We start from the raw sequence: 22,212 nt of genomic DNA, 5'->3' as shown, positions 1-22,212 counted from the left end.
GTTATCTTAAACTGTAACTACACAGAGGAGGCCAATGGAAAATGTAACTTCAAGTAAATTAAGGGGCTGCAGTCCATCTATATGGTTCTAAGCAGAAAGAGAGAAATATTTCTCTGACCTCATCGCTAAGCAAAAGGAAAGTTCTGGCTAAACTAATAGGTCTCCTCCATATGCAGGGTAGAGATTTAACTTTATCTTTTGGTCCACTGGTGAAGAGCTTTGCAATCCATCTTCTCTTTTCCCTTATTTTTCACGGCTTGTTGGCTGGACTATCTCTTAATAACTTGTAACAGCTTAAAACCCACTACACAACACATTAATGTAAAACACTTTGATGAAAACTTTTATAGGCCATATGAAGTAACCTTGTTAACAAATGAGTAGTAAACCAAAATGTACTAATTAACATTTTTCTCAAACTAGCCAATGACAATGAAAAAGTAAGCTAAGTATCTATTCAAATCTTCTACAGAGACTGGTCTGTATGGATAATCATTATGTTTTCAGGCATGTAGGAGGCAGATTAAGGACTAATTTAAGCCGTGTAAGGCTTGGGTGTGCAGGTTTTTGAATTCTCGCCAAAACCTACCACCAGTTACACAAGCTCATTACAACTCTTAGCTTCTGTCTCCTCACTGGTGATTTGGAACTGATGGTATTTCACAGAGTTATTAAATGAGATGATACCTACACAACGCCCAGCATTTAGGAGGCACTCAAGTTTTTGTACTTTCCCGATATTATAACTCATTTAACTAATACAGCGCAAAAAATTAATTCTGATTAAAATGAAGAATGGATCTTTTTTCTTTTTTCTTTGTGGATTGGTACATGAACTGGGAATGTGTAAAGATAAACATTTTCAATGTACTATCCTTAAAGTACCAAATATTCAACATAAAATCCTGTAAAGTGTTATGTTTTCAAAATCTGGGTAAAATTATACTGCCTACCAGTAGGGCTATTTGTGAAAAACCTATTTTAAAAATAAAATTCATATACAGTATACATAAAATTAGAACATATATTTTCACCAACTGTTTATTTTTAATATTTAAGACAATTTTTTCTAGACTTTAAAGTAAAATTTCATAAAATAAAATAAAAATAAAAGCTACTAGAGTACCCTTTTGTTTGATTTTTTCTGAACATAAACAATGCATATTAAACAAAATACTGGGTTAGCCAAAAAGTTCGTTCAGGTTTTTCAAGCGTATGGAAAAATCCGAACGAACTTTTTGGCCAACTCAATATTTTAATTTAAAAAAGACCTTATTAATTCAAAGCAATCGAACTGAAAGTTACTCTTATGTAATTAAATTTTGGAATTCCAGGATATTTTGCAATAACATTTTCATACTCAAAAGTTCACATATACTATTTTGAACAAATACATTATTGCCTAGTACTGTATAAGAATTGTTGAACCTGTTTTTAATAATATATGATTAACTTAAAATTAACACATTGTGAATATACGAACAGTATGCTAAAACCATTTTAGAAAACTTGAGCTACTTTTACATAAGTAGGTTAAACATTTTTCCACAACTTACCGATATTATTAAAATGCTCAAACAACTTTTCTTGAAGATAAATTCTATTCTAATTTATATTCCAACTATAAAAATTTAAACTATGTGGTTCTATTATACTTTCTAAATGTTACACAATCAAGTGCTGTGAAACAAACAGTGAGAATTATCCTGAAGTACAACAAATCTTTTGAGAATGAGTATACAAAAATAATGCCTAATATTATCTATACCTAAAAATTATTTAGTTCCTTTTTTGTAGTATGTAATTATCTTTCATGTTGCCCTTATTGGTTCATTATTTCTCTATGTTTGTTTCATTTATTGTGATGTAAATTCCTTTAAGCCTTGTTCATCCCTTCCTTTCCTCTCAAAAAGTGCTTTGTGAAATAAAAGGTGCTCAATAAATGTTTAATTAAATTAAATTCTGTCAGTACATAATTAGCAGTGTCAAATGATAATTCAGCTATGGTCTCTGATAAAGGAAAAAAAACAGGTGTGGGAATCCTAATTTCCCATTATATGAGCTTTTTCTTTAATAAAGTATATGTGGTTTCCTCATGGGTATATTGAGGAGAATAATTAAACTATTTTAGGTTTCTGACTTCTTAGAAAAAATTCCTTAAAATTTAATAGCCAATAGATTTGAATTAAATATATTATTGTAAACTTCTTTAGGAATCCCTTTACTGCATCTGATATAGTACTACAGTTGCACGAAAATGGTTTTTGCATAACTTAGTCTGCACAGATTTATAAACATTTTACTGAATATTACCTTCACTGATTTAAATGGGCATCATTTTATCTGTGGTCTGACCATCTGTTACTACAAAGTTTATCAGAGAAATCTGTGTGGAAAATGAAGCAAACTGTCAGTATTTTAAGGTCATATTTAAATAATGTTCACCAAAATATTAAAAAAAAGAAAACTATCATCAATGGGCTGTATTTTTTGTCCCAATATTTGGCTATTTACGCTGACCAAAGTGAATGCTGATCAACATTTCTTCCAGTTGTTTGACATTATGCAAACTAGAAACACAGACTTTTAAAAATAATGTAACTATTGTAGATATATTTAATCAGTATTTTGATATTGCTTCTGGTATTTGGAAAATCTCCAATTAATGCAACTGATAGAGGTATTTCAAACATGTCTATTTTAATTGTAGGAAGGTTTTCTCGAAGATCTCAAGTTATTGTAATTGTTCCCAAAACAACAATCATGAAATTTTAAAAAGTTCATGTTGCTACTCTGAGTCTCAGTTTTCTCATCAGACTATTGGGGCTAATATAATTTATTATGTTTTTGAGAGGAGTCAAACGAAACAGCATATGTAAAAGTTCTTTGAAAATTAAATGCAGTTTATAAATATATGGTATAATCTTAGGAACCTTGTAAGATTTTACTGTTATAATATTTGTAAGTTGCACTATCAAAAAATTCTCAGTCCTATGATATAATTATCCTAGAAATAATGTAAACCAAAGTGAGTTTAACTCCCAGGTAAAATCCATGTTATTGAAACTGAAGAATAAACCTAGCATTGTAGATACTAGACTTAGAGGTTGTGCTTGCATATGTAAAAAAACTTCAAAGATTATAGGAAAATTTTAAGGGAAAATGTGTAAAAATGGGGAAAACTTTTTATTTACAGGTTACCTAGAGATATTTAATGCTTCAGAATATTTACTAAATATTCAGTAAATATTTAGTCCTTCCTAATTGAAACCAAGTTTTGCTGTTGTACATATAATGGCACAGTTACTTTTTAAGCCTAGATTTTGGACACTTTCAACTATTTGTTATTTCATGCATGTGTATGATTTGTAAAACAGACAAAGAAGAGAAAAAAGATAAAAACTCTATGCAGAAAATAGAATTTTATAACTTAACTACATTTTACAGAATATTCCAAGAGATGTCATTGGTCATTTTATTGTTTTGAAAATATTACTTATTTAAACAACTAAAAAATGTTAATGCCTGATATAATCTTCAACATTGGAAAGGATAAATTATTGAAAAATATGTAGAACAAAAATTCCATCTCAATGCCATTGATACCACTATACTGTTGAACAAGTATTATATGAGGTATTAAACATTGCACATAATTATACACTTAGGATTTGACATCATAGCTAAACCAGTTGTTCAAGGCCACTAAAATACTGAAAGAGGATTAAGATTATTAGCAGTGCAGAGGAAAAAAGAACTATAAAAGCCCTTTTAACTCAAAGCTGGAAATGGTGATTTCATTCAAAAGATGTCACAACTATTAAGAGTCTTCAGTAATCCACGACACAAAACAAGACATCCACCTCTAATTTTTTATCTTTTCTATTACATGAATCCAATGGTGATACAGTACATGTTTTGAACCTGCATGACAGTGTGATCTTTATTATTGTTATGTTTCAGAACTTACCCCTTAAGGGTTTCACACATATTTGAAATTATATTAAATTTCATCACTTCAGATAGGGGGCATGACTTTTAGATTTTATACTAAGCATTACTCTGTGTTATTAACAACAAATAGAGTATTTAAAATTCATATATTAATTGAAGGGCTGAAAAATTTAGGTATGAGTAATAGATACTAATTGCTAAAAAGATAAAATTCAACCTTAGGTGATACTTGTTCTATGGATTATTAAATTGTTCCTCTTTACTACAAACCTATAATAAATCTATGGCTCCAGTTTCTAAAATACATACTTTATTTCCCAATGTTCAGTGACTATTAGAGTTAGAGCGTTTCTTTCAATGATTTGCAAGAAGATGTAGAGGAGCGGAAAACCTCAGGAAAACATAAAGTGGTCCACAAACATTTGGCTTATGTACAGTTAGTTGTATCGGCATTTCATAATGGTAAACTTAAAATATGTTCGTTTTTGAGCATCTAAGCAATGTTTGGAGAGCTGGCCTACTGCGTGAGAATACCATTTAAAAACACTTGTGTTACATAATACAGCCAGGGAAAGACTATTCAAAATTCCCAGGTAGAACAGAGCTGTCAATACTAAAGGAAAAGCTTTGCTCAAGAAAAGAAACTTTTCATCTTAACGAATGGCACACCTGGCATCAAAGGTCATAAGAATCCATTTGAGGTATGGTCGCTTAATGGGAGATTAGATTCACACAGACACAAAGATCAACACACAGGAGGAGTTTTTAACTCTCTGCACCACCTAACATGAGATGGAGAAACAAAGAAGATGGAAAAGAAACACTTTCTCAGCACTGATAATCATTAAGTATACATAACTGTTTTATCCAATAGGAAGCGGGACCAAAATGATGACAGAATCTATATTTACGTTGTGAGGTTGCCACTTAGGAAAATTAGAAGAGCGTTTGTACATAAATTTTGTTTAAATTCATTTTTATGTATAGAATAGACCATTCAGGAAGTAGATGAAAAAATCTATAACAGTTGAGAAATTTAGTCAGGAAATTGTCAGGAAGGATAGTGTTGAGATAAATTCTTTGAAGCCTTTTCAAAGTTTGTATACGTTTATAAAAAGAGATAAATTTTCTTTGAGCTGAAGAGAGTCTTTGCACAAATGCAGTGTACAACATACTATATACATATGGGGCCTCCCTATGTACATATACATATGCATACACTATCTATATGCGTTTTTTAATGTATACACAGCTTTAACTCAAAGAAAATGAGTTAGCAGTACAATAATCATTGCAAGACAATCCAAGTGCTGAAATAAGTGACACCAATCACTTAAAGGGCTATTTCACTTCTCACATTGCCCAGGACTAAGAATATAATTCCCTGTTTTAGTTTTTCTGTCATTGCATCACTGATTGTCACAGATAATCTTTGTGCTTTTGCATAATGTCAATCCCGATGTAACATATATTCACATACAACATTGGACATTTTAAATAAGCATGCTAGAACACAGGCAGGACCATACAGCCATGCACAAAATATTCTGAATATGTTTTTTCCATACTGACTGCAGCGTCAACATGCACCACTATCATATTTGGTCCTGTACAGTGAGGAATGTATAGCTGAAGCAGTCATGGCTAGTTTCACTTGCAAGAGTTTCTTTAGAGAAGAACACCCAGTAGAGAAACAAAACAGAATGAATGAAACAAAAAAATCCCCCAAAACCAAAAATTAAAAAAAAAATTTCCTCCCACACGTTAACACTGAAAATCTGGCCATTTTCCTCATTCCACATAAAGCAGGTCTTCTCACAAAATTCTGAGTCGAATTGTTTTTAAGAGACACACGTTAGTGTCTCAGAGCTTTTCCTAACCATTGGAAAAGCTCATCTTGATAAAGCATTTTCCAGCGTACATTGGCTTCGACAGTTTCCACGGCTCGTGAGAAAGAGGCAGCAGCTACTCCATCATAGCTCTTCATGAAGTTCCTTAGCTGGAAATAGAAATAGTAAAATAGTAAATAGACAGCATAAGGAATATGGTCAATAATACTCTAATAACTTCATATGGGGGCAGATGGTTACTAGACTTATAATGGTGATCATTTCATAATGTATGCAAATGTCAAATCATTATATAGTATACCTGAAATTAACATAATATTGTATTTCTACTATGTTTCAATAAAAAATATAATTTAAAAATGGTAAATACACATGTCTTCAAAAGAACTCATGTCCAACACATATAAACAAGAATCTATTGGAAGAAAAGTGTCACAGTCACTACAGAAGGTATATTTAATATGTGGAGTGAGCTTAGTAATGAAATGCAATAAAACAGATTGTGCCCACTAGGTGTAATGTAATTTCTTTTGGAACTGAAAGGAAAAAAAGAGTGGACATTACAGTTTAAATAGCTCCAAATTCAGCTTCTTGTTTCATAAATAAATATTAAAAGACATATTTAATTTGTCTTTTCATAATAGGTTGATGGGATTGTGGTAAAGACTAGTTCTAATAACAAAGCTATCTAATGTACTAAATAGCCTTAAAAATGAATATAAGGATTAAAGTTAACTTTTTGTGCTTAGAGAGAAAATTATTCATCTTCTCTAAATAAATAGTATGAGTGCCTGACACTATCTTTGATAGCAAAGAAATATCAAAATTATTGGGTGGTGGAAAACAAAGTAATGATGCTATGAAAACTGGATGATAAATGACACTGCAATCACCTGAGTAACTAGATTTAGAAAGAATGAAGGAGGAATGTCGATTAATTTAGCTAGAGAATTTGAGCTTTAATTTAAAAGTTATAAGTTTTAAATGTTTTGTCATAATTTTATGGGTAGAAGACTTCCTCTAGAGAGTCCACATACTCTGGGAATGCTCAAGGATTTTATTTCAAGATTAAATACTAGCAGTTTTTCTCTCTGTTTGATATGTCTTAAGAAACTGGCAACCAACCAACAATTGCAATGCTAACAGACAAATGTGAAAAATCAACTTGCAACACAGAAGTGTTATACTGTGTAATTAGTGTGGGGTGTGATTCATCACATGGTGGGCACCACATGGAGAATATGCCAGGAGAGAAATGTCATCAAGCTTGACTCAGGGATAGGGAGATATGGAGGCAGGGGAGTCATTAAAATGGAGCTAATTATACCTTTCTGAATTAATCTAGAAATTGGTTCATGGGTAGCTTGGTTTGTTTATGACAATATTACTTTGATTACATGATACTGATGGTTTTTTTTCAAAGTTTATCCTCTACTTTCCTACAAAACCTGGTGCCCTGCAGCATTAGCAGTGGATAACCATATCTCAGAGCTTTGTTCTTTATAAGACTTCAAATTCACTATGCTTTAATAAGAAACATGCAAAATATTCAATGTATTATATAACAAAGATTTATCAGTGCTATCCTTAAAACTGATCTGACACCTGACCAGATTTACACACACAAAAGAAAGAGGATGAAGGGAAAGACTAGAATTTATTGAATACCTTCAATATTCTAGGCACTGTGCCACACACATATACCTGTGACACGTACACATAGATAAAAAGGAAGTCTAATGAAAGCATTTGAATCATATTTTTAAACTTAACTGACTAATCCAGTGATTCATTTGTATTTACATATTTATGTTCAGATTCATTCAATCTATATTCCTAAAGCAACAAATAGTACATTTTGATCTATGTTTTGAATTTTGCGTTTTAATTTATTACAAAAATATGTACATTACAGTGTACATTTGTACATTACATCTGTGCATTACAGTGGCGTTATTTACATAATACAGGTCAATCAGGAAAAAAAATTACATCTACTCCTTTTAAACTATGTTCCACATTGTTACATATTTTCCTAGGCAGTCACTGAATGTGCCGGATAGTGATAAATGACCCTTTGGCAGCTTTGACTCTGTGCAGTATGCTCTTGGCCTTTTGCCAAGGTAGAAAGCCAGCCTGAACACATGAAGTAAAACTCTTAAGTCTTCCTCAAAGGCAAACTACGGGATTGACTATGAATGTGTTATTGACACAAAGATAGTAGGTCAGATTATCCTGCAAGAGAACTCTCAGTAGAAAATGTAACTGGGGCTTCTCTAGGGATTCATTCCTTAAATCACTATTTAAGTGCACTAAATACTTCCGCTGTGAGCTCACAGAGCTTGGGGTGACTCACATGCATCTTATGAGTAGCTTATTCATCAGAACACATGTGGCCCACTTTCCATAGTTGTCATAAATTGATCTTATGCCTCATACTGCTCCACAACTCTTCTGGCGAACTTGTGGTCAGAGCAGCCATCTGACTGGTCCTGGGGCATGATCACAGCACCTTCCAGACCCCTGCCTCACTTTAGAGGGCATGGGGTAGATGGAAGGCATTTGGCATTCCAGTTTGCTTATTTTGGCAGCTCTTTGGTAGATGTTCTGCTGCTATTAGTTTTTATTATTGTGCTTCCTAAATATTTATGCCATCTTATGCTTTTATTTGAAAATGTTGCAAGTTTAGACATTTTTATAAAATAACATTTAGTAAGATGTCAGAGTTGCTTGTGTGCCCTGTTCTCCTTAGCATAAAATTTCTAGACATGTTTGTTAATTTCTCTATTAAAAAACATTTTAGTATTTAGTACTCTTGATTTAGGATACTCTAGACCCTAAACATCACAAAATAATTTGTAAAGTACAGCACACAATATACTCTTAGTAACTATATAAATGAATCGAATTAGCTATTGCCCGATTATGAGGTTTATATTTTCAACATTAAAACTGTAAATGGGATGTCTGTAATGCACAGGATCTATGTTCTTTTACAACTGTGTTGTATATAAGGTTCAAGAGGCCAAAAAAATGAGTGCTGAAGAGGATTGCTGAACGGGCATTAGTATGGAAAAATGGCAAGGGCCTCTGAGGTTCCATGAGGTTGTACTTCCATTAGTTTAAAATTAAGGAAGTGATGTACTGTTTCATGGAGAAATATTGTTCAAATTGCTAGAGCTATGTCATTAGAAGGAAATTGCCAGTTTCAGGTACGAGAATGTAGTTTTGGGGAAGGGACCATAGAACAATGTAAGTGTCTCTGCTGAATGCCCCTAAAGTTGATAGGGATCATTACAATCTCAAATTAGTTTTCAGAATTCATAAAGATGCCGATTCACTTTTGATCTATAAACTTTTGAAAATAAGAATATGCTATATCCAAAGGGAGCATATTGGTTTTTATGCTTACGAGGCTCATTGGTTATGGGAAAATGAGACTGAAACTTCCTCATTTCCTTTATATTTATGGAAGGGGGTTATCGGCAACACAAATTAACCCCCCTCCCACCCAACAATAGTGGTCCACAATCCTACAGTCTATGATTAGGTAATAAAAGTATGGAAAAGCCTCAGGCAGCAGTTGGTAAACTAGAAAGTCAGTGCAAGCATCTGTGTCATGAAGGGATTCATCACTCAGGCTACAGAGAGCCTGTATTGTGAAGTTAGCTGCTTTGCAGATAATGGAATAAAAGCCACAGCTGAGTTTCAGTTTTCAAATGGCACCTTTCGTTATAGGGGTATCTTGGAACATTTCAAATGGCAATTAAGTCAAGTGTAAAAAATTAAATATGCAAGTGAAATATGTAAAGCAAAATGGCCATCATATGATAAAATCAATTTAAATGTCCATTTAACAGATGGTTTTCCATGAGCTGGGTATTATACCGAAGCAAGGAAAACATGAAAGATAGAGTTAGAGAATAGAAGAAGAGGGAGAGAGAACAGGAGAGAGGCAAGGGGAGAGGAAGACGGCAGAAGGAAGGGAGCTAAAAGGAGGGAAGGGGAGAGGGGAGGAGAGGAGAGATCTTTCACTTCTGTGTTCACTTCAATGACTGCACAGGTTGTCACTAAATGAGTCTTTTATTCCGATTATTGAATGTAAAATCAAAGAATTAAAACTACTTCATTTAAATACATAAACTCATTAGCTTAATTGTCCTTTCTTTCTCTTTCCTATGGATATGAAAGAATTCCTTCCCTTTTAGCTTCCTTTATTAAAAATAAAAAATATAGTAAAACATATGCTAGGGCTTTCAAATTCTTCAGCGTTGGGAACACACATAGGGATAAAAATTGAATTTGAAATCATTACAATCAGAGACTTGTAGCTTAGCTTAGCTCATGGTGTGAAAGAATCCAAGTGAGTGCGTGGGGGATGACCATACAAAATTGGACAATATTAGGAGATATTAGGGATGGTGCCAGGGTGGATGCTTCTGGGAGAATCCTGCTCAATGGGATGAGCTCTGGGTCACAGCATCGGGCATTCTGTCAGTGAAAACTGAGGACACTGTGATTCTCAATGCCAAATCTCAGCTATATTTTATAATGGAGTTGAGCAGCAGACTAAAAAGCAATAAACGTTTGAAGCCCAACTCATTTTAATCAGTCCAATATTTTGCTCCTTCCTCCTACCTCCTTACCCCACCCCCCATTTCATACCCCTAACTATTAGAGATGTGAATTAATGGTCACAAAACTAGCTGGTTTAAATTTCCAGAGACATAAAACAGAGAAAAAAGAAAATGTTAGATACTCTGCAAACTGGACAATAGTCCTTAAAAAATAAGTTCAGTTTCATCAATGAAATTCACTTATGATTGTATCCAGCAGAATTTTAAACGAACTATTAATATCAATATATGTTGCCAGACACACTTCCGTCCAAATGTATGAATTTATTCCATTTAACAAACCAAATAGCATGAAGCATTATTACCATATCCAATTATCATTCTTTGTGTAGACCTGACCACAAAGTAATGAATCTCAAGTTCTGTACCTCAATAGCAACCTTGGTCCTCTGTATCCAAATACTGAGTCATTGTGACAGGACAGTTTTTTTGTTCCAAGGATCCCAAACTGGGTTCACAGAGTCAATAGAGGGGTAGCTGATTGGATCAAAGATTTCTGGAGTGTATTTGGAGTCTCCCAACTTGAGAATCATTGCATTCAAGCACCTCTCACGGGAATTTAATATTCAATACTAATATGTTAGAAATACCTTTGCAAATAATGAATGGCGTAAAGTCTTTAGCATGGGTGTGTGTGTGTGTGCGCGCGGGCACGCACTTCAAAGGAATGGGTATGACTTTATTGGAAAGAAATGGTTTATTGGAAAGTAAATGTATAATTTCATATGTTTATAAAAGCAAAGCATTAGAACTCATCTTAAAATATTTACCTCTTTCAGTTCACCTTCAGTATTAAGAAATTCTGTAACTCCACTGATAAGTTTGGAATTCAAAAACAATGCTTCTCCATACCTTGAAAGATTAAAAAAAGTCTTAATGTTAAAGCAGGCAGTAATTTAGGAAATTCTACTACACATATTTTTAAAGAACCCTTCTCAAGGGCTCCAAGTGACCTGTGTTGTCTTAGTGCTATTCAAGGCCATTTCCCTAGGGAGTCAGGGAGGTGCAAAGAGCTGTGGCTATGGGATGCCATCAAATGTATCCTGATTTGGCTCACAGTGTTTCAAAGAGGTCTAAAGAGAGCCCTCTAAAATTATATTTAGGAATTACTATTATATTTCCAATATAAAGCCAGAGAAAGAAACATTTTAAAACTTTCAATTTTACTTTTTTTTTTTTGGCCGCACCCCGTGGCTTGCGGGATCTTAGTTCCCTAACCAGAGATCGAACACTGCAGTGGAAGCACAGAGTCCCAGACACTGGACTGGCAGGGAATTCCCTAAAAGTTTTCATTTTAAAGCAACCTAGATCACTGTAAGGAAGAAGGATCTTACCAAAAGAAATAGAACTGCAGGAAAAACTTGGGTATTAGCTGTAAGTCACACAGATCCTTTGGTCTGGTCAGTCAAAATTGACATCGGCATTATCCTTTTTCATTCCTAGAAACTGAGCCAAATTTCTCAAAAATGCTCCCCAAATATTAGCATTTTCTCATGTGAGTATTAAAATAAAACATCAAATTGTTCATTTGAATGTCATAATCTTTGTGCCACAAGCATAATTACTTAACTCATGACCCAAGGCAAAGAACACTATGTATCAGTGAGTTGGAAAGATTTCTCATTTCATTTATTGTCTACTGTGTTAAGGGTACCTATCACAGGTTATCATACTCTTTGAAATAAAAAAAGTACACTAGACTAAACTGGAGGCAGGATCAAGATGGCTGCGTAGAAAGACCCTGAACTCACCTCCTCCTATGACATGCCCATAATACAACTATATAAAGAACTTGAGAACAAATTATGTATCCATTCATGATAAAAACCCTCAACAAATTGGTATAAAGGGAACATACATAAACATAATAAAGGTCATATATGACAAGCCCACAGTTAACAGCATACTCAATGGTGAAAAATGAAAGCATTTCCTCTAAGATCAGGAACAAGACAAGGATGCCCATTCTCGCTACTTTTATTCAACGTAGTATTGGAAGTTCTTGCCACAGCAAACAGACAAGACAAAGAAATAAAAAGAATCCAAAGTGGAAAGGAAGAAGTAAAACTTTCACTGTTTGCCGATGACATTATACTGTATGGAAAACCCTAAAGACTCTACAAAAACAAACAAACAAAACCTGTTAGACTAAATGAATTCAGTAAAGTTGCAAGAAACAAAATTAATATACAGAAATCAGCTGCATTTCTATACACTAATACTGAATTATCAGAAAGAAAAGTCAAGAAAACAATTCCATTTACAACTGCATCAAAAAGAATAAAATATCTGGGAATAAATTTAACCAAGGAACATGAAAGACCAGCTACTCTGAAAACTATGAAACACTGGTGAAAGAAGTTAAATGCAACATAATTAAATGGAAAGATATACAGTGCTATGTATCAGAAGAATGAATATTGTTAAAATGTGCATACTATCTAAAGCAATCTACAGATTCAGTGCAATCCCCATCAAAATACCAAAGGCATTTTTCACAGAATTAGAACAAATAATCCTAAAATCTGTGTGGAACCACAAAAGACCTTGAATTGTCAAAGCAATCTTGAGAAAGAAGAACAACACTAGAGATATCACACACCCTAACCTCAAACTATACCACAAAGATATAGTAATAAAAACATATGGTACTGGCACAAAAACAGACACATGGATCAGTGGAAAAGAAATAAATCCATGCACATCCGGTCAATTAATTTGTGACAAAGGCAGCAAGAATATACAATGGGGGAAAACCAGTCTCTTGAATAAATAGTATTGGAAAACTGGACAATTATATATAAAAGGATGAAAGTGGACTATGTTCTTATACCATATACAAAAATAAATTCAAAATGGATTAAAGACTTAAATGTAGGACCTGAAACCATAAAACTCTTAAAAGAAAACATACACTCTTTGACGTAAGTTTTGGCAATACTTTTTTGGCTCTGTCTCCTCATGCAAGGTCAACAAAAGCAAAAATAAACAAATAGGGCCTCATCAAACTAAAAAACTTTGGCACAGAAAAGGAAATCATCAGCAAATGAATAGGCAATGTACTGAATGGGAGAAGATATTTGCAAATGATATGCTTGATTATGGGATAATATCCAAAATACATAAAGAACTTATAAAACTCAATATAAAAAAAAACCCGTTTAAAAAATGGGCAGAGGACTTGAATGGACATTCTTCCACAGAAGACACACAGATGGCCAACAGGTACAAGAAAACATGCTCAACGTTGCTAATCATCAGGGAAATGCAAATCAAAACCACAATGAGATATCACTTCACACCTGTCAGAATGACTATCAACAAAAAGTAAAGAAATACCAAGTGTTGGTGAGTACATGGAGAAAAGGGAACCCTCATGCACTGTTGGTGGCAATTTAAATTGGTACAGCCCCTATGGAAAACAGTATGGAGGTTCCTCAAAAAAGTGAGAAAACAGAACTATCATACGATCCAGCAATTCCACTCACGAGTATTTTTCCAAAGAAAACAAAAACACTAATTGGAAAAGATATAAGCACCCTTGTGTTCACTGCGGCATTATTTACAATAGCCAAGAAATGGAAGCAGCCTAAGTGTCTATTAACAGATGAATGGATAAAGAAGATGTGGCATTTATATATACAATGGGATATTACTCAGACCAAAAAAAAAAAAAAAAAAGGAATCTTGCCATTTACAACTACAAGGATGGACCTAGAGGGTATTATACTACCTGAAATAAGTCAGATAGAGCAAAACAAATATTGTATGTTTTCAGTTATATGTGGAATCTAAAAAAAAAAACAAATGAAAAAATATAACAAAGCAGAAACAGAGCCACAGATAAAGAGAAATAGTGGTTGTCAGAGGGGAGGAGGGTGGAGTGAAGCGAAGGGGATTAAGAGGTACAAATACTAGTTATAAAATAAATAAGTCAGAGGGATATAATGTACAGCACAGGGAATATAGTCAATAATATTTTAATAACATTGTATGGTGTGTAATTTATAAAACTGTGGAATCACTATGTTTTACACCTGAACTGTACTGTAAATGAACTACATTTCAATAATAAAAAAAAAAACTAAAAGTACTCTAAAGATAAGATTATGAGTTCTTGAAAGCAGAGGTCCAGTCATCACTAAAAGAGGTTTTCTAATGCTGTTCTTACTTGTGGGAACTTAAGTAATTTAGCTTCTGGAGCCTCAGTTTTCTCATCTGTAAAATGAGGGGAGCTAAACTGTATGACCATCATAATTTGCTATAATTCTAACATTGAACTATTCCATGGGAAAAGTTATATCAATAAAATAAAATAAATAGACATTCAATAATAATATAAGTAATCATTAGTGATCAATATGTGGTTACAGAAATGGCCTACTGTACAGGAATGAGAATAATTCTTCAAAGAGTGTTTTGCTTATACTTTGCTTGCAGTTATGTGAAGAAGAAAAAGGCACAATCCTTTCCTTGAAGGTAATATACTATCTAGTATTGTAAACAGATCATTCCCAGGTATTGTGGCTAACTGTGGTGAAAATAAAATTATACAGTGTTCAGAGAAATTCTCTTTAGCTGTGGGGTCTTCAGAATGGCTTCCAGGAGATGATGCCAGATAGATTAAGTATGGAGTAGTTCCAAATATCAAGGAAGAAAGTAGTTTTAGGCCGAGAACCAACATAAACAAAGGCAAGGAGGTGTGAAACAACATGGTGTATGCCGACGACTACATGCATTTGGTATTGAGTGTATAAATTGTGAGGCTGAGGATAATAGAATAAGAGGTAGAAGGGTTAGGAAGAGAGGAGCTTAGATTTTCAGTGTAGCACAGAGTATTGAAGGTTTTACAGCAGGAAAATACCATTTTTGCTTTTCAGAGAGATTCTTGGGACAAAGGGAAGAGGTATATGTGTGAGTGTGTGTGTGTGTGTGTGTGTGTGAGTGTGAGATTGTGTGAGTGTGTGTGTGTGTGAGTGTGAGATTCTGTGAGTGTGTGTGAGTGTGTGTGTGAGTGTGTGTATGTGTGTGGTGCTGGTGGTGGTAGATGTAAATATAAAGGCAGGAGACAGAAGGCTATTGTTAAGAGTACTGGCAAGACATAAGAACCTTCATTAGGGCAGTGGTAGCAGGAAAGAGAGGAAGAATTCAAGAAACACGAAACATTTAGGAATTGTTAAATTATAAGACCTCAAGCCTAATTGTTACATATGTCAAGAGAAAGGGAGAACCATATGTAGATTTCCAGGTGCCTGGCTTGAGCAATTGGTGGATGACCATATATTTACTGAGAAAAGGAAGACAAAAGGAAAATGATGGTTTAGCTTTGCAGGTACACCCCAGTAGGGGATCTCAACAAGAAACTGTCTATCATAGGGTGAAGCTTAGGTGAAATGTCTGAGTTAGAGATGTAGATTTGGGAATGATTCAAGCCACGAGATTTGATGGCAACTAAAACCAGGGAGAATCTGCAGGGCAGGAAGCAAGGAGAACCTTGGACAGTTTCTCCATGAACTTTCATGTTCAAAGATCGACAGAGGAGTAGAAGATGACGGAGACAATCCTATTTGTCAAGATAAACACTGCCCTGTCTGTAGAAATGCTGAAGCCTCAATCTTTCTTATTTTTTTTTTTTAAGTAACAGACTTTAGTTTTAGAGCAGTTTTAGGTTTACAGAAAAATTGAGCGTAAAGTTGACTTTCTAAATGCCTCTTCCTCCCTCTTCAGAGTTTTCCCTATTATTAATGTTCAGTTAATAAAACAAAGAGGTCATTAGACTGAGGTGGTTTTAATGCTGTCTCGATCTTTCTACCTTTTGATTAGAGATCATGGACTCTCAGTGAAACAAAACAGGCATATCAGGAACCAAACATTTTTTGGTAGGGACTATAGACTATATATGCATTACACTGAACTCTGATCTACAAAACCACTCCCTAAAGAAACTCTGTTTATTTGGTAGATATTTGATACTTTTTAAAGTGAAATACTTGTATATATATATATATATAAATTCCACCTTGTGTCTGACTATTCATTATACTATGCGCATGACAGCAAAGCAAGTTCTAATCTTTCAAACATTCCAATTTCTGAGCTGAAAATACTAGGGGAAAAAAATGTGCTTTCTAGGAATATCAGTGCTTTCTAACAATGAAATACTTATAGATAGAAATATGTTTTAATATGACACATCCATTCAAATTGAACTCATTATACAAGGTCAACCAATAAAAATGTGCTTTTAAAAAATAAAGTTTATACACCAGTTTTTAAGAGACGGAACAGTAGGTATGTTGTCTGGAGACATTTAAGTTGGAGAACATGCAGCATTTACATGCTCTATGATGAATTTAATTTTAAAATACCGTAGAGATTATCAGAGTAATAAATTAACATTTATTATAATATATTTAAATACATAACAAAATATTTTCTAAAATTGAGGCTGAATTATTCTCAACGTGAAGCAAGATGGCTCAGGAATAAATTCTACTGCAACTAGAATTATACAGCCATTCAAATATTCCTTCTCCATATCATGGTTTTATTTCAGGTGTTTAATGACATTTATATTTTTAAAAGAATTTAAACAATTCTACAGAAGTAATTAAAGTTTTCTTGTTATAATACCATTACGTATGATTCATAAATCATTTTTTCTACAACACACTCAGGATATAGGGTTTTAATGACATGATTCCTCCAACCTAAGACAGTTTGATAGATCTTCCAGGAAAGCTGCAATGCTAAACCTTTTCACTCTGCTCATTTCCATATATAATTATGGTTATCAATCTTTAATAAATGAATAATGTTATAGAACTGTTAAATTAATTCTGAGGTTCACAAGAGTGGCAACACCCATCTTGGCTGACTACTTCAAAATCTAATTCTATTATCTGGACCTTGGTTCTACCACAAAAAGTAGGGCTTTTATCTCTCATATGTCACCTTTGATTTACTCACTCCAGTATGAATGATTGAACTCTTATTTTTACCTGGTATTTAATATCTTCCATTTATCTCTAAAAAATTTCCAGGCAAGGTCTCGGCCATGTGGATTTCGAGCTACATGGATTATCACATCAATTGCATCTTGATCCAGCACCACCTCAGAATTCAGTGATAGATTTAGAAGCCTTTAAGGATAGAATTGTGGGGAAATTTTTAGTCCAATAACAAAGATTTTTTATAAAATTACCAAAATTACATGATTTAATTTATCACAGTCTTCAAAGAATAGTCCAGTGTAAACTTTACTAAAACAATTTTATCAATAGAACAATTTTGTTTTTATAAAAGGAGGAAGATCAAATTCATCATATTGTAATTAATATATTAATTAAAGTCTGAACAATCTTGTGGGTGGAGAAATCATAGTGTTGGTTTGATGATGCAAACTCACTTTTAAAATTCTTTTTAATAAACGCTTCTTTTTATAATGAAATATTGTCTTACATACTTATGAAAAGACATAAAATAATTAGTTAGAAACTAAGGTATACCTTTCAAATCAACAAGCTTTAGTCATATTAATATGGCAGTTTTCCTTAGCTCTAGAAAGATAAATTTTAGAGTAACTAGCATATATTTAAGGAAATAAAAACAAGTTCAGTACAGTTTGATTAACAGAGAATACTCTCATTACACGAATTTTAAAAATTAATTGACCCACCTATTTAATAAATTCCTGTCATCACTGCAAGTTAAGGCTTCCAATAATATTTTCTTTTCAGAAACGGCCGTGGTGGAGTGGAATTTCATCCATATGAATTCCCAGACATCCTCATCTAGTAGTGAAACTCCTGTACAGTAGACGATGTCTCTAACATTTAGTGGTATTCTAAAGAAGCAACCCATGGTGGTTTTCTGTTAATTAAAAGCTTCATAGTATTGAAAATAAAGACAGATGCTGCTCTACTAGTCAGTTTTTAAAAAGATGGTTTTGTTAATTAGATTTACCTGAAAGAGAATAATGCTATATAGTAACAATATTCAAAAATATTCCCAACTAAATGAATAAAATAACGTATTTTATTTAAAGATAGTTTTGAATGAAAATTTTTCCACTCTTGAAACTATGTAAACAAGAATCAGAACATAAAGTCTTAAAAAAATAGAAACAGGGTGACTTATATTTCCACCAACATTCATATATTTATCAATCAAAAATTTTGCTCTCAGAATTGTTAGACCCAAGAACCATGAGAAAGCACTGGATGAAGAGACTGACTAACCTGGATAAAACAGAAACATCTCCTAAGTTCTTAGACAATTTTTTCTAAAATTATTTTTCTCAAATAGCTCTCCAAATTTTGGAACCTAGAAGATTATTAATATAGATAATAAACAGATAAAACATAAGTAGTAAATTTTGAGAAAGTAAATGTTACAGTGGGAAACTGTTACTCGATTTAATTAATCTTGGCTATTTATAAGCTGAAATTCTCATGTGTACTTCGCTGTGGCAATTTTTTACTAAATATTGTTCTTTCAAGTTTTGATATATACCCCACATTTTAAAAAACTGTTCTCTTAAAGAACACTCCAATATTTTAAAAAATTAAAAATGCATTTCTGCTTTGTATAATATTTAGTGATCTATTATTAAAATTTCTCATTTATAATTTGAATGTGGTTAATAATAAGAAATGTTTTCTCTGGATAACAAGATGAAACAATCCCTTTTAAATATTTAAGACTTTGATGGTTAAAACATTGCTTTGGTTAATGGAGTATTTGGAAAACAGGAGGAAGCGTCTGAATGACTACCAGTAAGATGATCTTCATCTTACTCTGTTAAGCAGCTAAGTAGGTCTACAATCAGGATATTGAAGTTTGTGTATCAGGATACCAAATGTGTAGAGTTGTTAGTACTATCATATAAAATTCACAGTTCCCAGAAATGGCTAAAAGTATATTATTCTGTCTCTTCTTACCAATAATTAAAATGTTTGGAGAAAAGTTACTTTAATCTTGCTGACTGAAGCTTTTTTTCCTTTGTGGTATTTGAAGGCAAGCATTTTGTTTGTTTGATTGATTTGTTTTGTTTTTGAAGAAACAAAAGGAATATAGACATCAGAAGAAACCAGAAAAGAGCTTCACTTCTTTCTCCTGTCTTCCCTCTCAGCCCTGGAATCCCATGACGAAAGTACCCATAATAGTCTTCCCAGTGGCTGGTGAAACTTTCTTCTCCCTGCTCTGTTTATGACCAGCTTGCCACACGGCACATCTGAAATCACTAGGGAAAACATTGCCACCGTATGTTGAAGAGTGTGTCAGTCCTGGTAGATACAACATAAGATTACAAAAATGCATCTGTCTTTACTAACTGCAATGAGAAAGTTAAAAGTTTAAAGCCTTCCTTTAAATCAAGAGCCAGAAAAGAGGATGAATTTTTTCCCTCCAAATATTACAGGCTACAGGGCACAACACTGTATTATTATTGTCATGACTTTGGCCAAGAGATCACTATAAAAATTTGCAAACACTAACAATAAAATGTCTACTTAAATCATCAAATCATAGATCAATGCATATTAGACCTAATAGTAACAGCTTACTTTCTAAAAAAAATTCCTTAAGCAATTAATATACCAAAGAGTTCAGGGATAGAGCCCACTGAATGAGGTTTGTTACTGCATATGAAACCAGTCTCCAATATCAAGCAGAAAGGCATATGGAAATATAGAAAAGGCAAAAAAAGAAAAAAGAAAAAGGCAGATATTAAACTGTTCCTTAGAAATAACTTGTGTCATATACTATAGTCATTAGCAACAATCCATATTTTTGCAATTCAGTAGTTGCTCCTGGCTGATGCTGAACTGTGTAAAATGCAGACACAAATGAATAAATGGGTTGGTCAGTGCAAAGTCCTGGACACTGGCTAAAGGGGCATCAGAGGTAGAAAATACCACTTTTTCACAATACTACATTCCAGGTTACCTATCTTATTTTGTTTAGTCTATATGATAATATCATGATATCTGTATTATAAACTTCTTTTTGCAGGAGAGGAAACTGTTCTGAGAGAGGATATTTTGCGCTATAACAACAATATAGTAAGTTGAGAACCAGGATGAGCTATACATGAATGTCTTTCCTATTTCTATCAGCTTAGACATAGCTAATGATGATGAAAATAAGATATATAGATTTCTGTTAGTAGCAATAATCAGTAATTGTCACTGAATGCTGATTTTTGTTGTTCCATAAAACGCTATCTTATAGAAAGTAAGAACAACCAAACCCTGGATCTAACTAGTAGTCTGCAGAGTAATACCAGTGCATCTAATCTATAACTCCCTTAGTGCTGAACTGGCCACAGATGTCACTCCTACCCTCTTTTTTTCATTACTTTTTTTTAAGTCCATAGTTTAATCAGTCATCTTTGATAAATATTCAATGGCAGCAAGAATGGTTTTCCAACAATAAGCTTCCATTCTGTTCACCAGCATCTAAACGACACTTGTTAAAACACAGCCTCTGGCTGACTTAAAGGACATAGGCTGGGGGTGTATTTAAGGAGCTGCTGTGTAGCAAGCTGATCATATACAGAGCAAGGAGAAGAAATCTTGAAAGGGCACCCAGCAATGAAGTGCTGGATGAAATGGCAGACGGACCATCCTGAAGGAATCTAACAAAAGTTGTCCTGGGCAAAGGAGGCCTTTGAAAGCAAAGCTGCCCAGAACAGGGGCAAATTCTGTTTTTGAACCGGCAGCCTCAAACAAGAGAAAGACCACATAATTTGGATGTGCTCTGGAAGAAACTGCAGGTCAAGTTTCAGGCTCATGAGCAGCTGTCCCCCTGTGCATAGCAGATGCGTCAAATTTCATTACTATGAAAATGAGACTTACATATATTTACATATATAATCTGAAACCTGTTGATGGTCCACTGAAAAACAGCCCTTGATGTCAGCTACAAATCCCCAAACTCTCAGGAAAGTAATGGCTATCAGCAGATCCTGGGAGGTACACTTGCTTAAGATTCATAAGGCTCCTTAGAAGAGCAAGGACAGAGCGGATTAGCCGGAAAATACCACTCTGATTTTTCTAGCATCTCCTCCCAACCCATCAACTCCTTATCTTCCTTGCTCACCCACCAGATAAAGAATCAATGTATAGTTCACAAGATTATTTGTACTCATCACTGAAAATAAAACAAGATTGGTGAGCACTGAACTTGCCAAGGGCCCTTGGCTCCTAATGATTTCCATTGTTAATGAAACCCCCTTTTGCTGCTAAATTTGTAAAGATGTGCTAACAACATTTTAGCAAAATGATTGCTCTGGGGACAGTTTAAGATCTCTTTGTATAAACCAAAGTCATTAGGAACAAATGAAAAAGCTCATTTTTTTGTAAAGCATGAGCTGAAAAACCCACGGAACTCATAGTTATGAATAGTGCAAATGAGTCCTATGAGATTCTTGATATTAGGGTTACAGGGAGAGAGAATATGGAAATTGTTTATGAAAATGTGAATACCCCCATGGTCATTTCTCTTTAACTGCTGCCTCAGAAGTAAATCTTTTAGTGGAATTTTATCATGTGGGGAGGAAAGCTGGGTATGGTATACATTATATAAAGGAACAGGGAGCTGGTCTCTCCTAGCGGCCTTCCTACAAGATGAATGGGGTAATGCTGAGCCAAAAGGAAGTGCCTTTATCTTTCTAAGGTACTAACTTTGCAGAAATTATTACATAATTAATGTAACTTCTACTATGTTTTTTATTCTACTCTCATTTTAAATAGTATAATGACAGAGTT

General features: G+C 33.7%; 1 protein-coding gene across 1 annotated transcript in view; it reads right to left on the bottom strand.

Annotated features, from left to right (window-relative positions):
- Positions 1-3,011: 3,011 nt before the first annotated feature.
- TRHDE (thyrotropin releasing hormone degrading enzyme) overlaps positions 3,012-22,212 on the bottom strand; it is a 404,783-nt gene continuing 385,582 nt past the window's right edge. The window contains exons 16-19 of the mRNA XM_036867190.1: positions 18,120-18,287; positions 17,443-17,583; positions 11,212-11,293; positions 3,012-5,953 (exon numbers count right to left, since the gene is read on the bottom strand). Coding sequence (XP_036723085.1) covers positions 5,810-5,953; positions 11,212-11,293; positions 17,443-17,583; positions 18,120-18,287 — 535 coding nt within the window. The 3' untranslated portion in view covers positions 3,012-5,809. The remainder of the gene's footprint in view (positions 5,954-11,211; positions 11,294-17,442; positions 17,584-18,119; positions 18,288-22,212) is intronic.

This window comes from Balaenoptera musculus, chromosome 10 (genome assembly GCF_009873245.2).
Source record: "Balaenoptera musculus isolate JJ_BM4_2016_0621 chromosome 10, mBalMus1.pri.v3, whole genome shotgun sequence".
Classification (NCBI taxonomy): Eukaryota; Metazoa; Chordata; class Mammalia; order Artiodactyla; family Balaenopteridae; genus Balaenoptera; species Balaenoptera musculus.
Note: the sequence above shows the minus strand (reverse complement) of the source record. Positions and strands in the feature narration are given on the sequence as shown.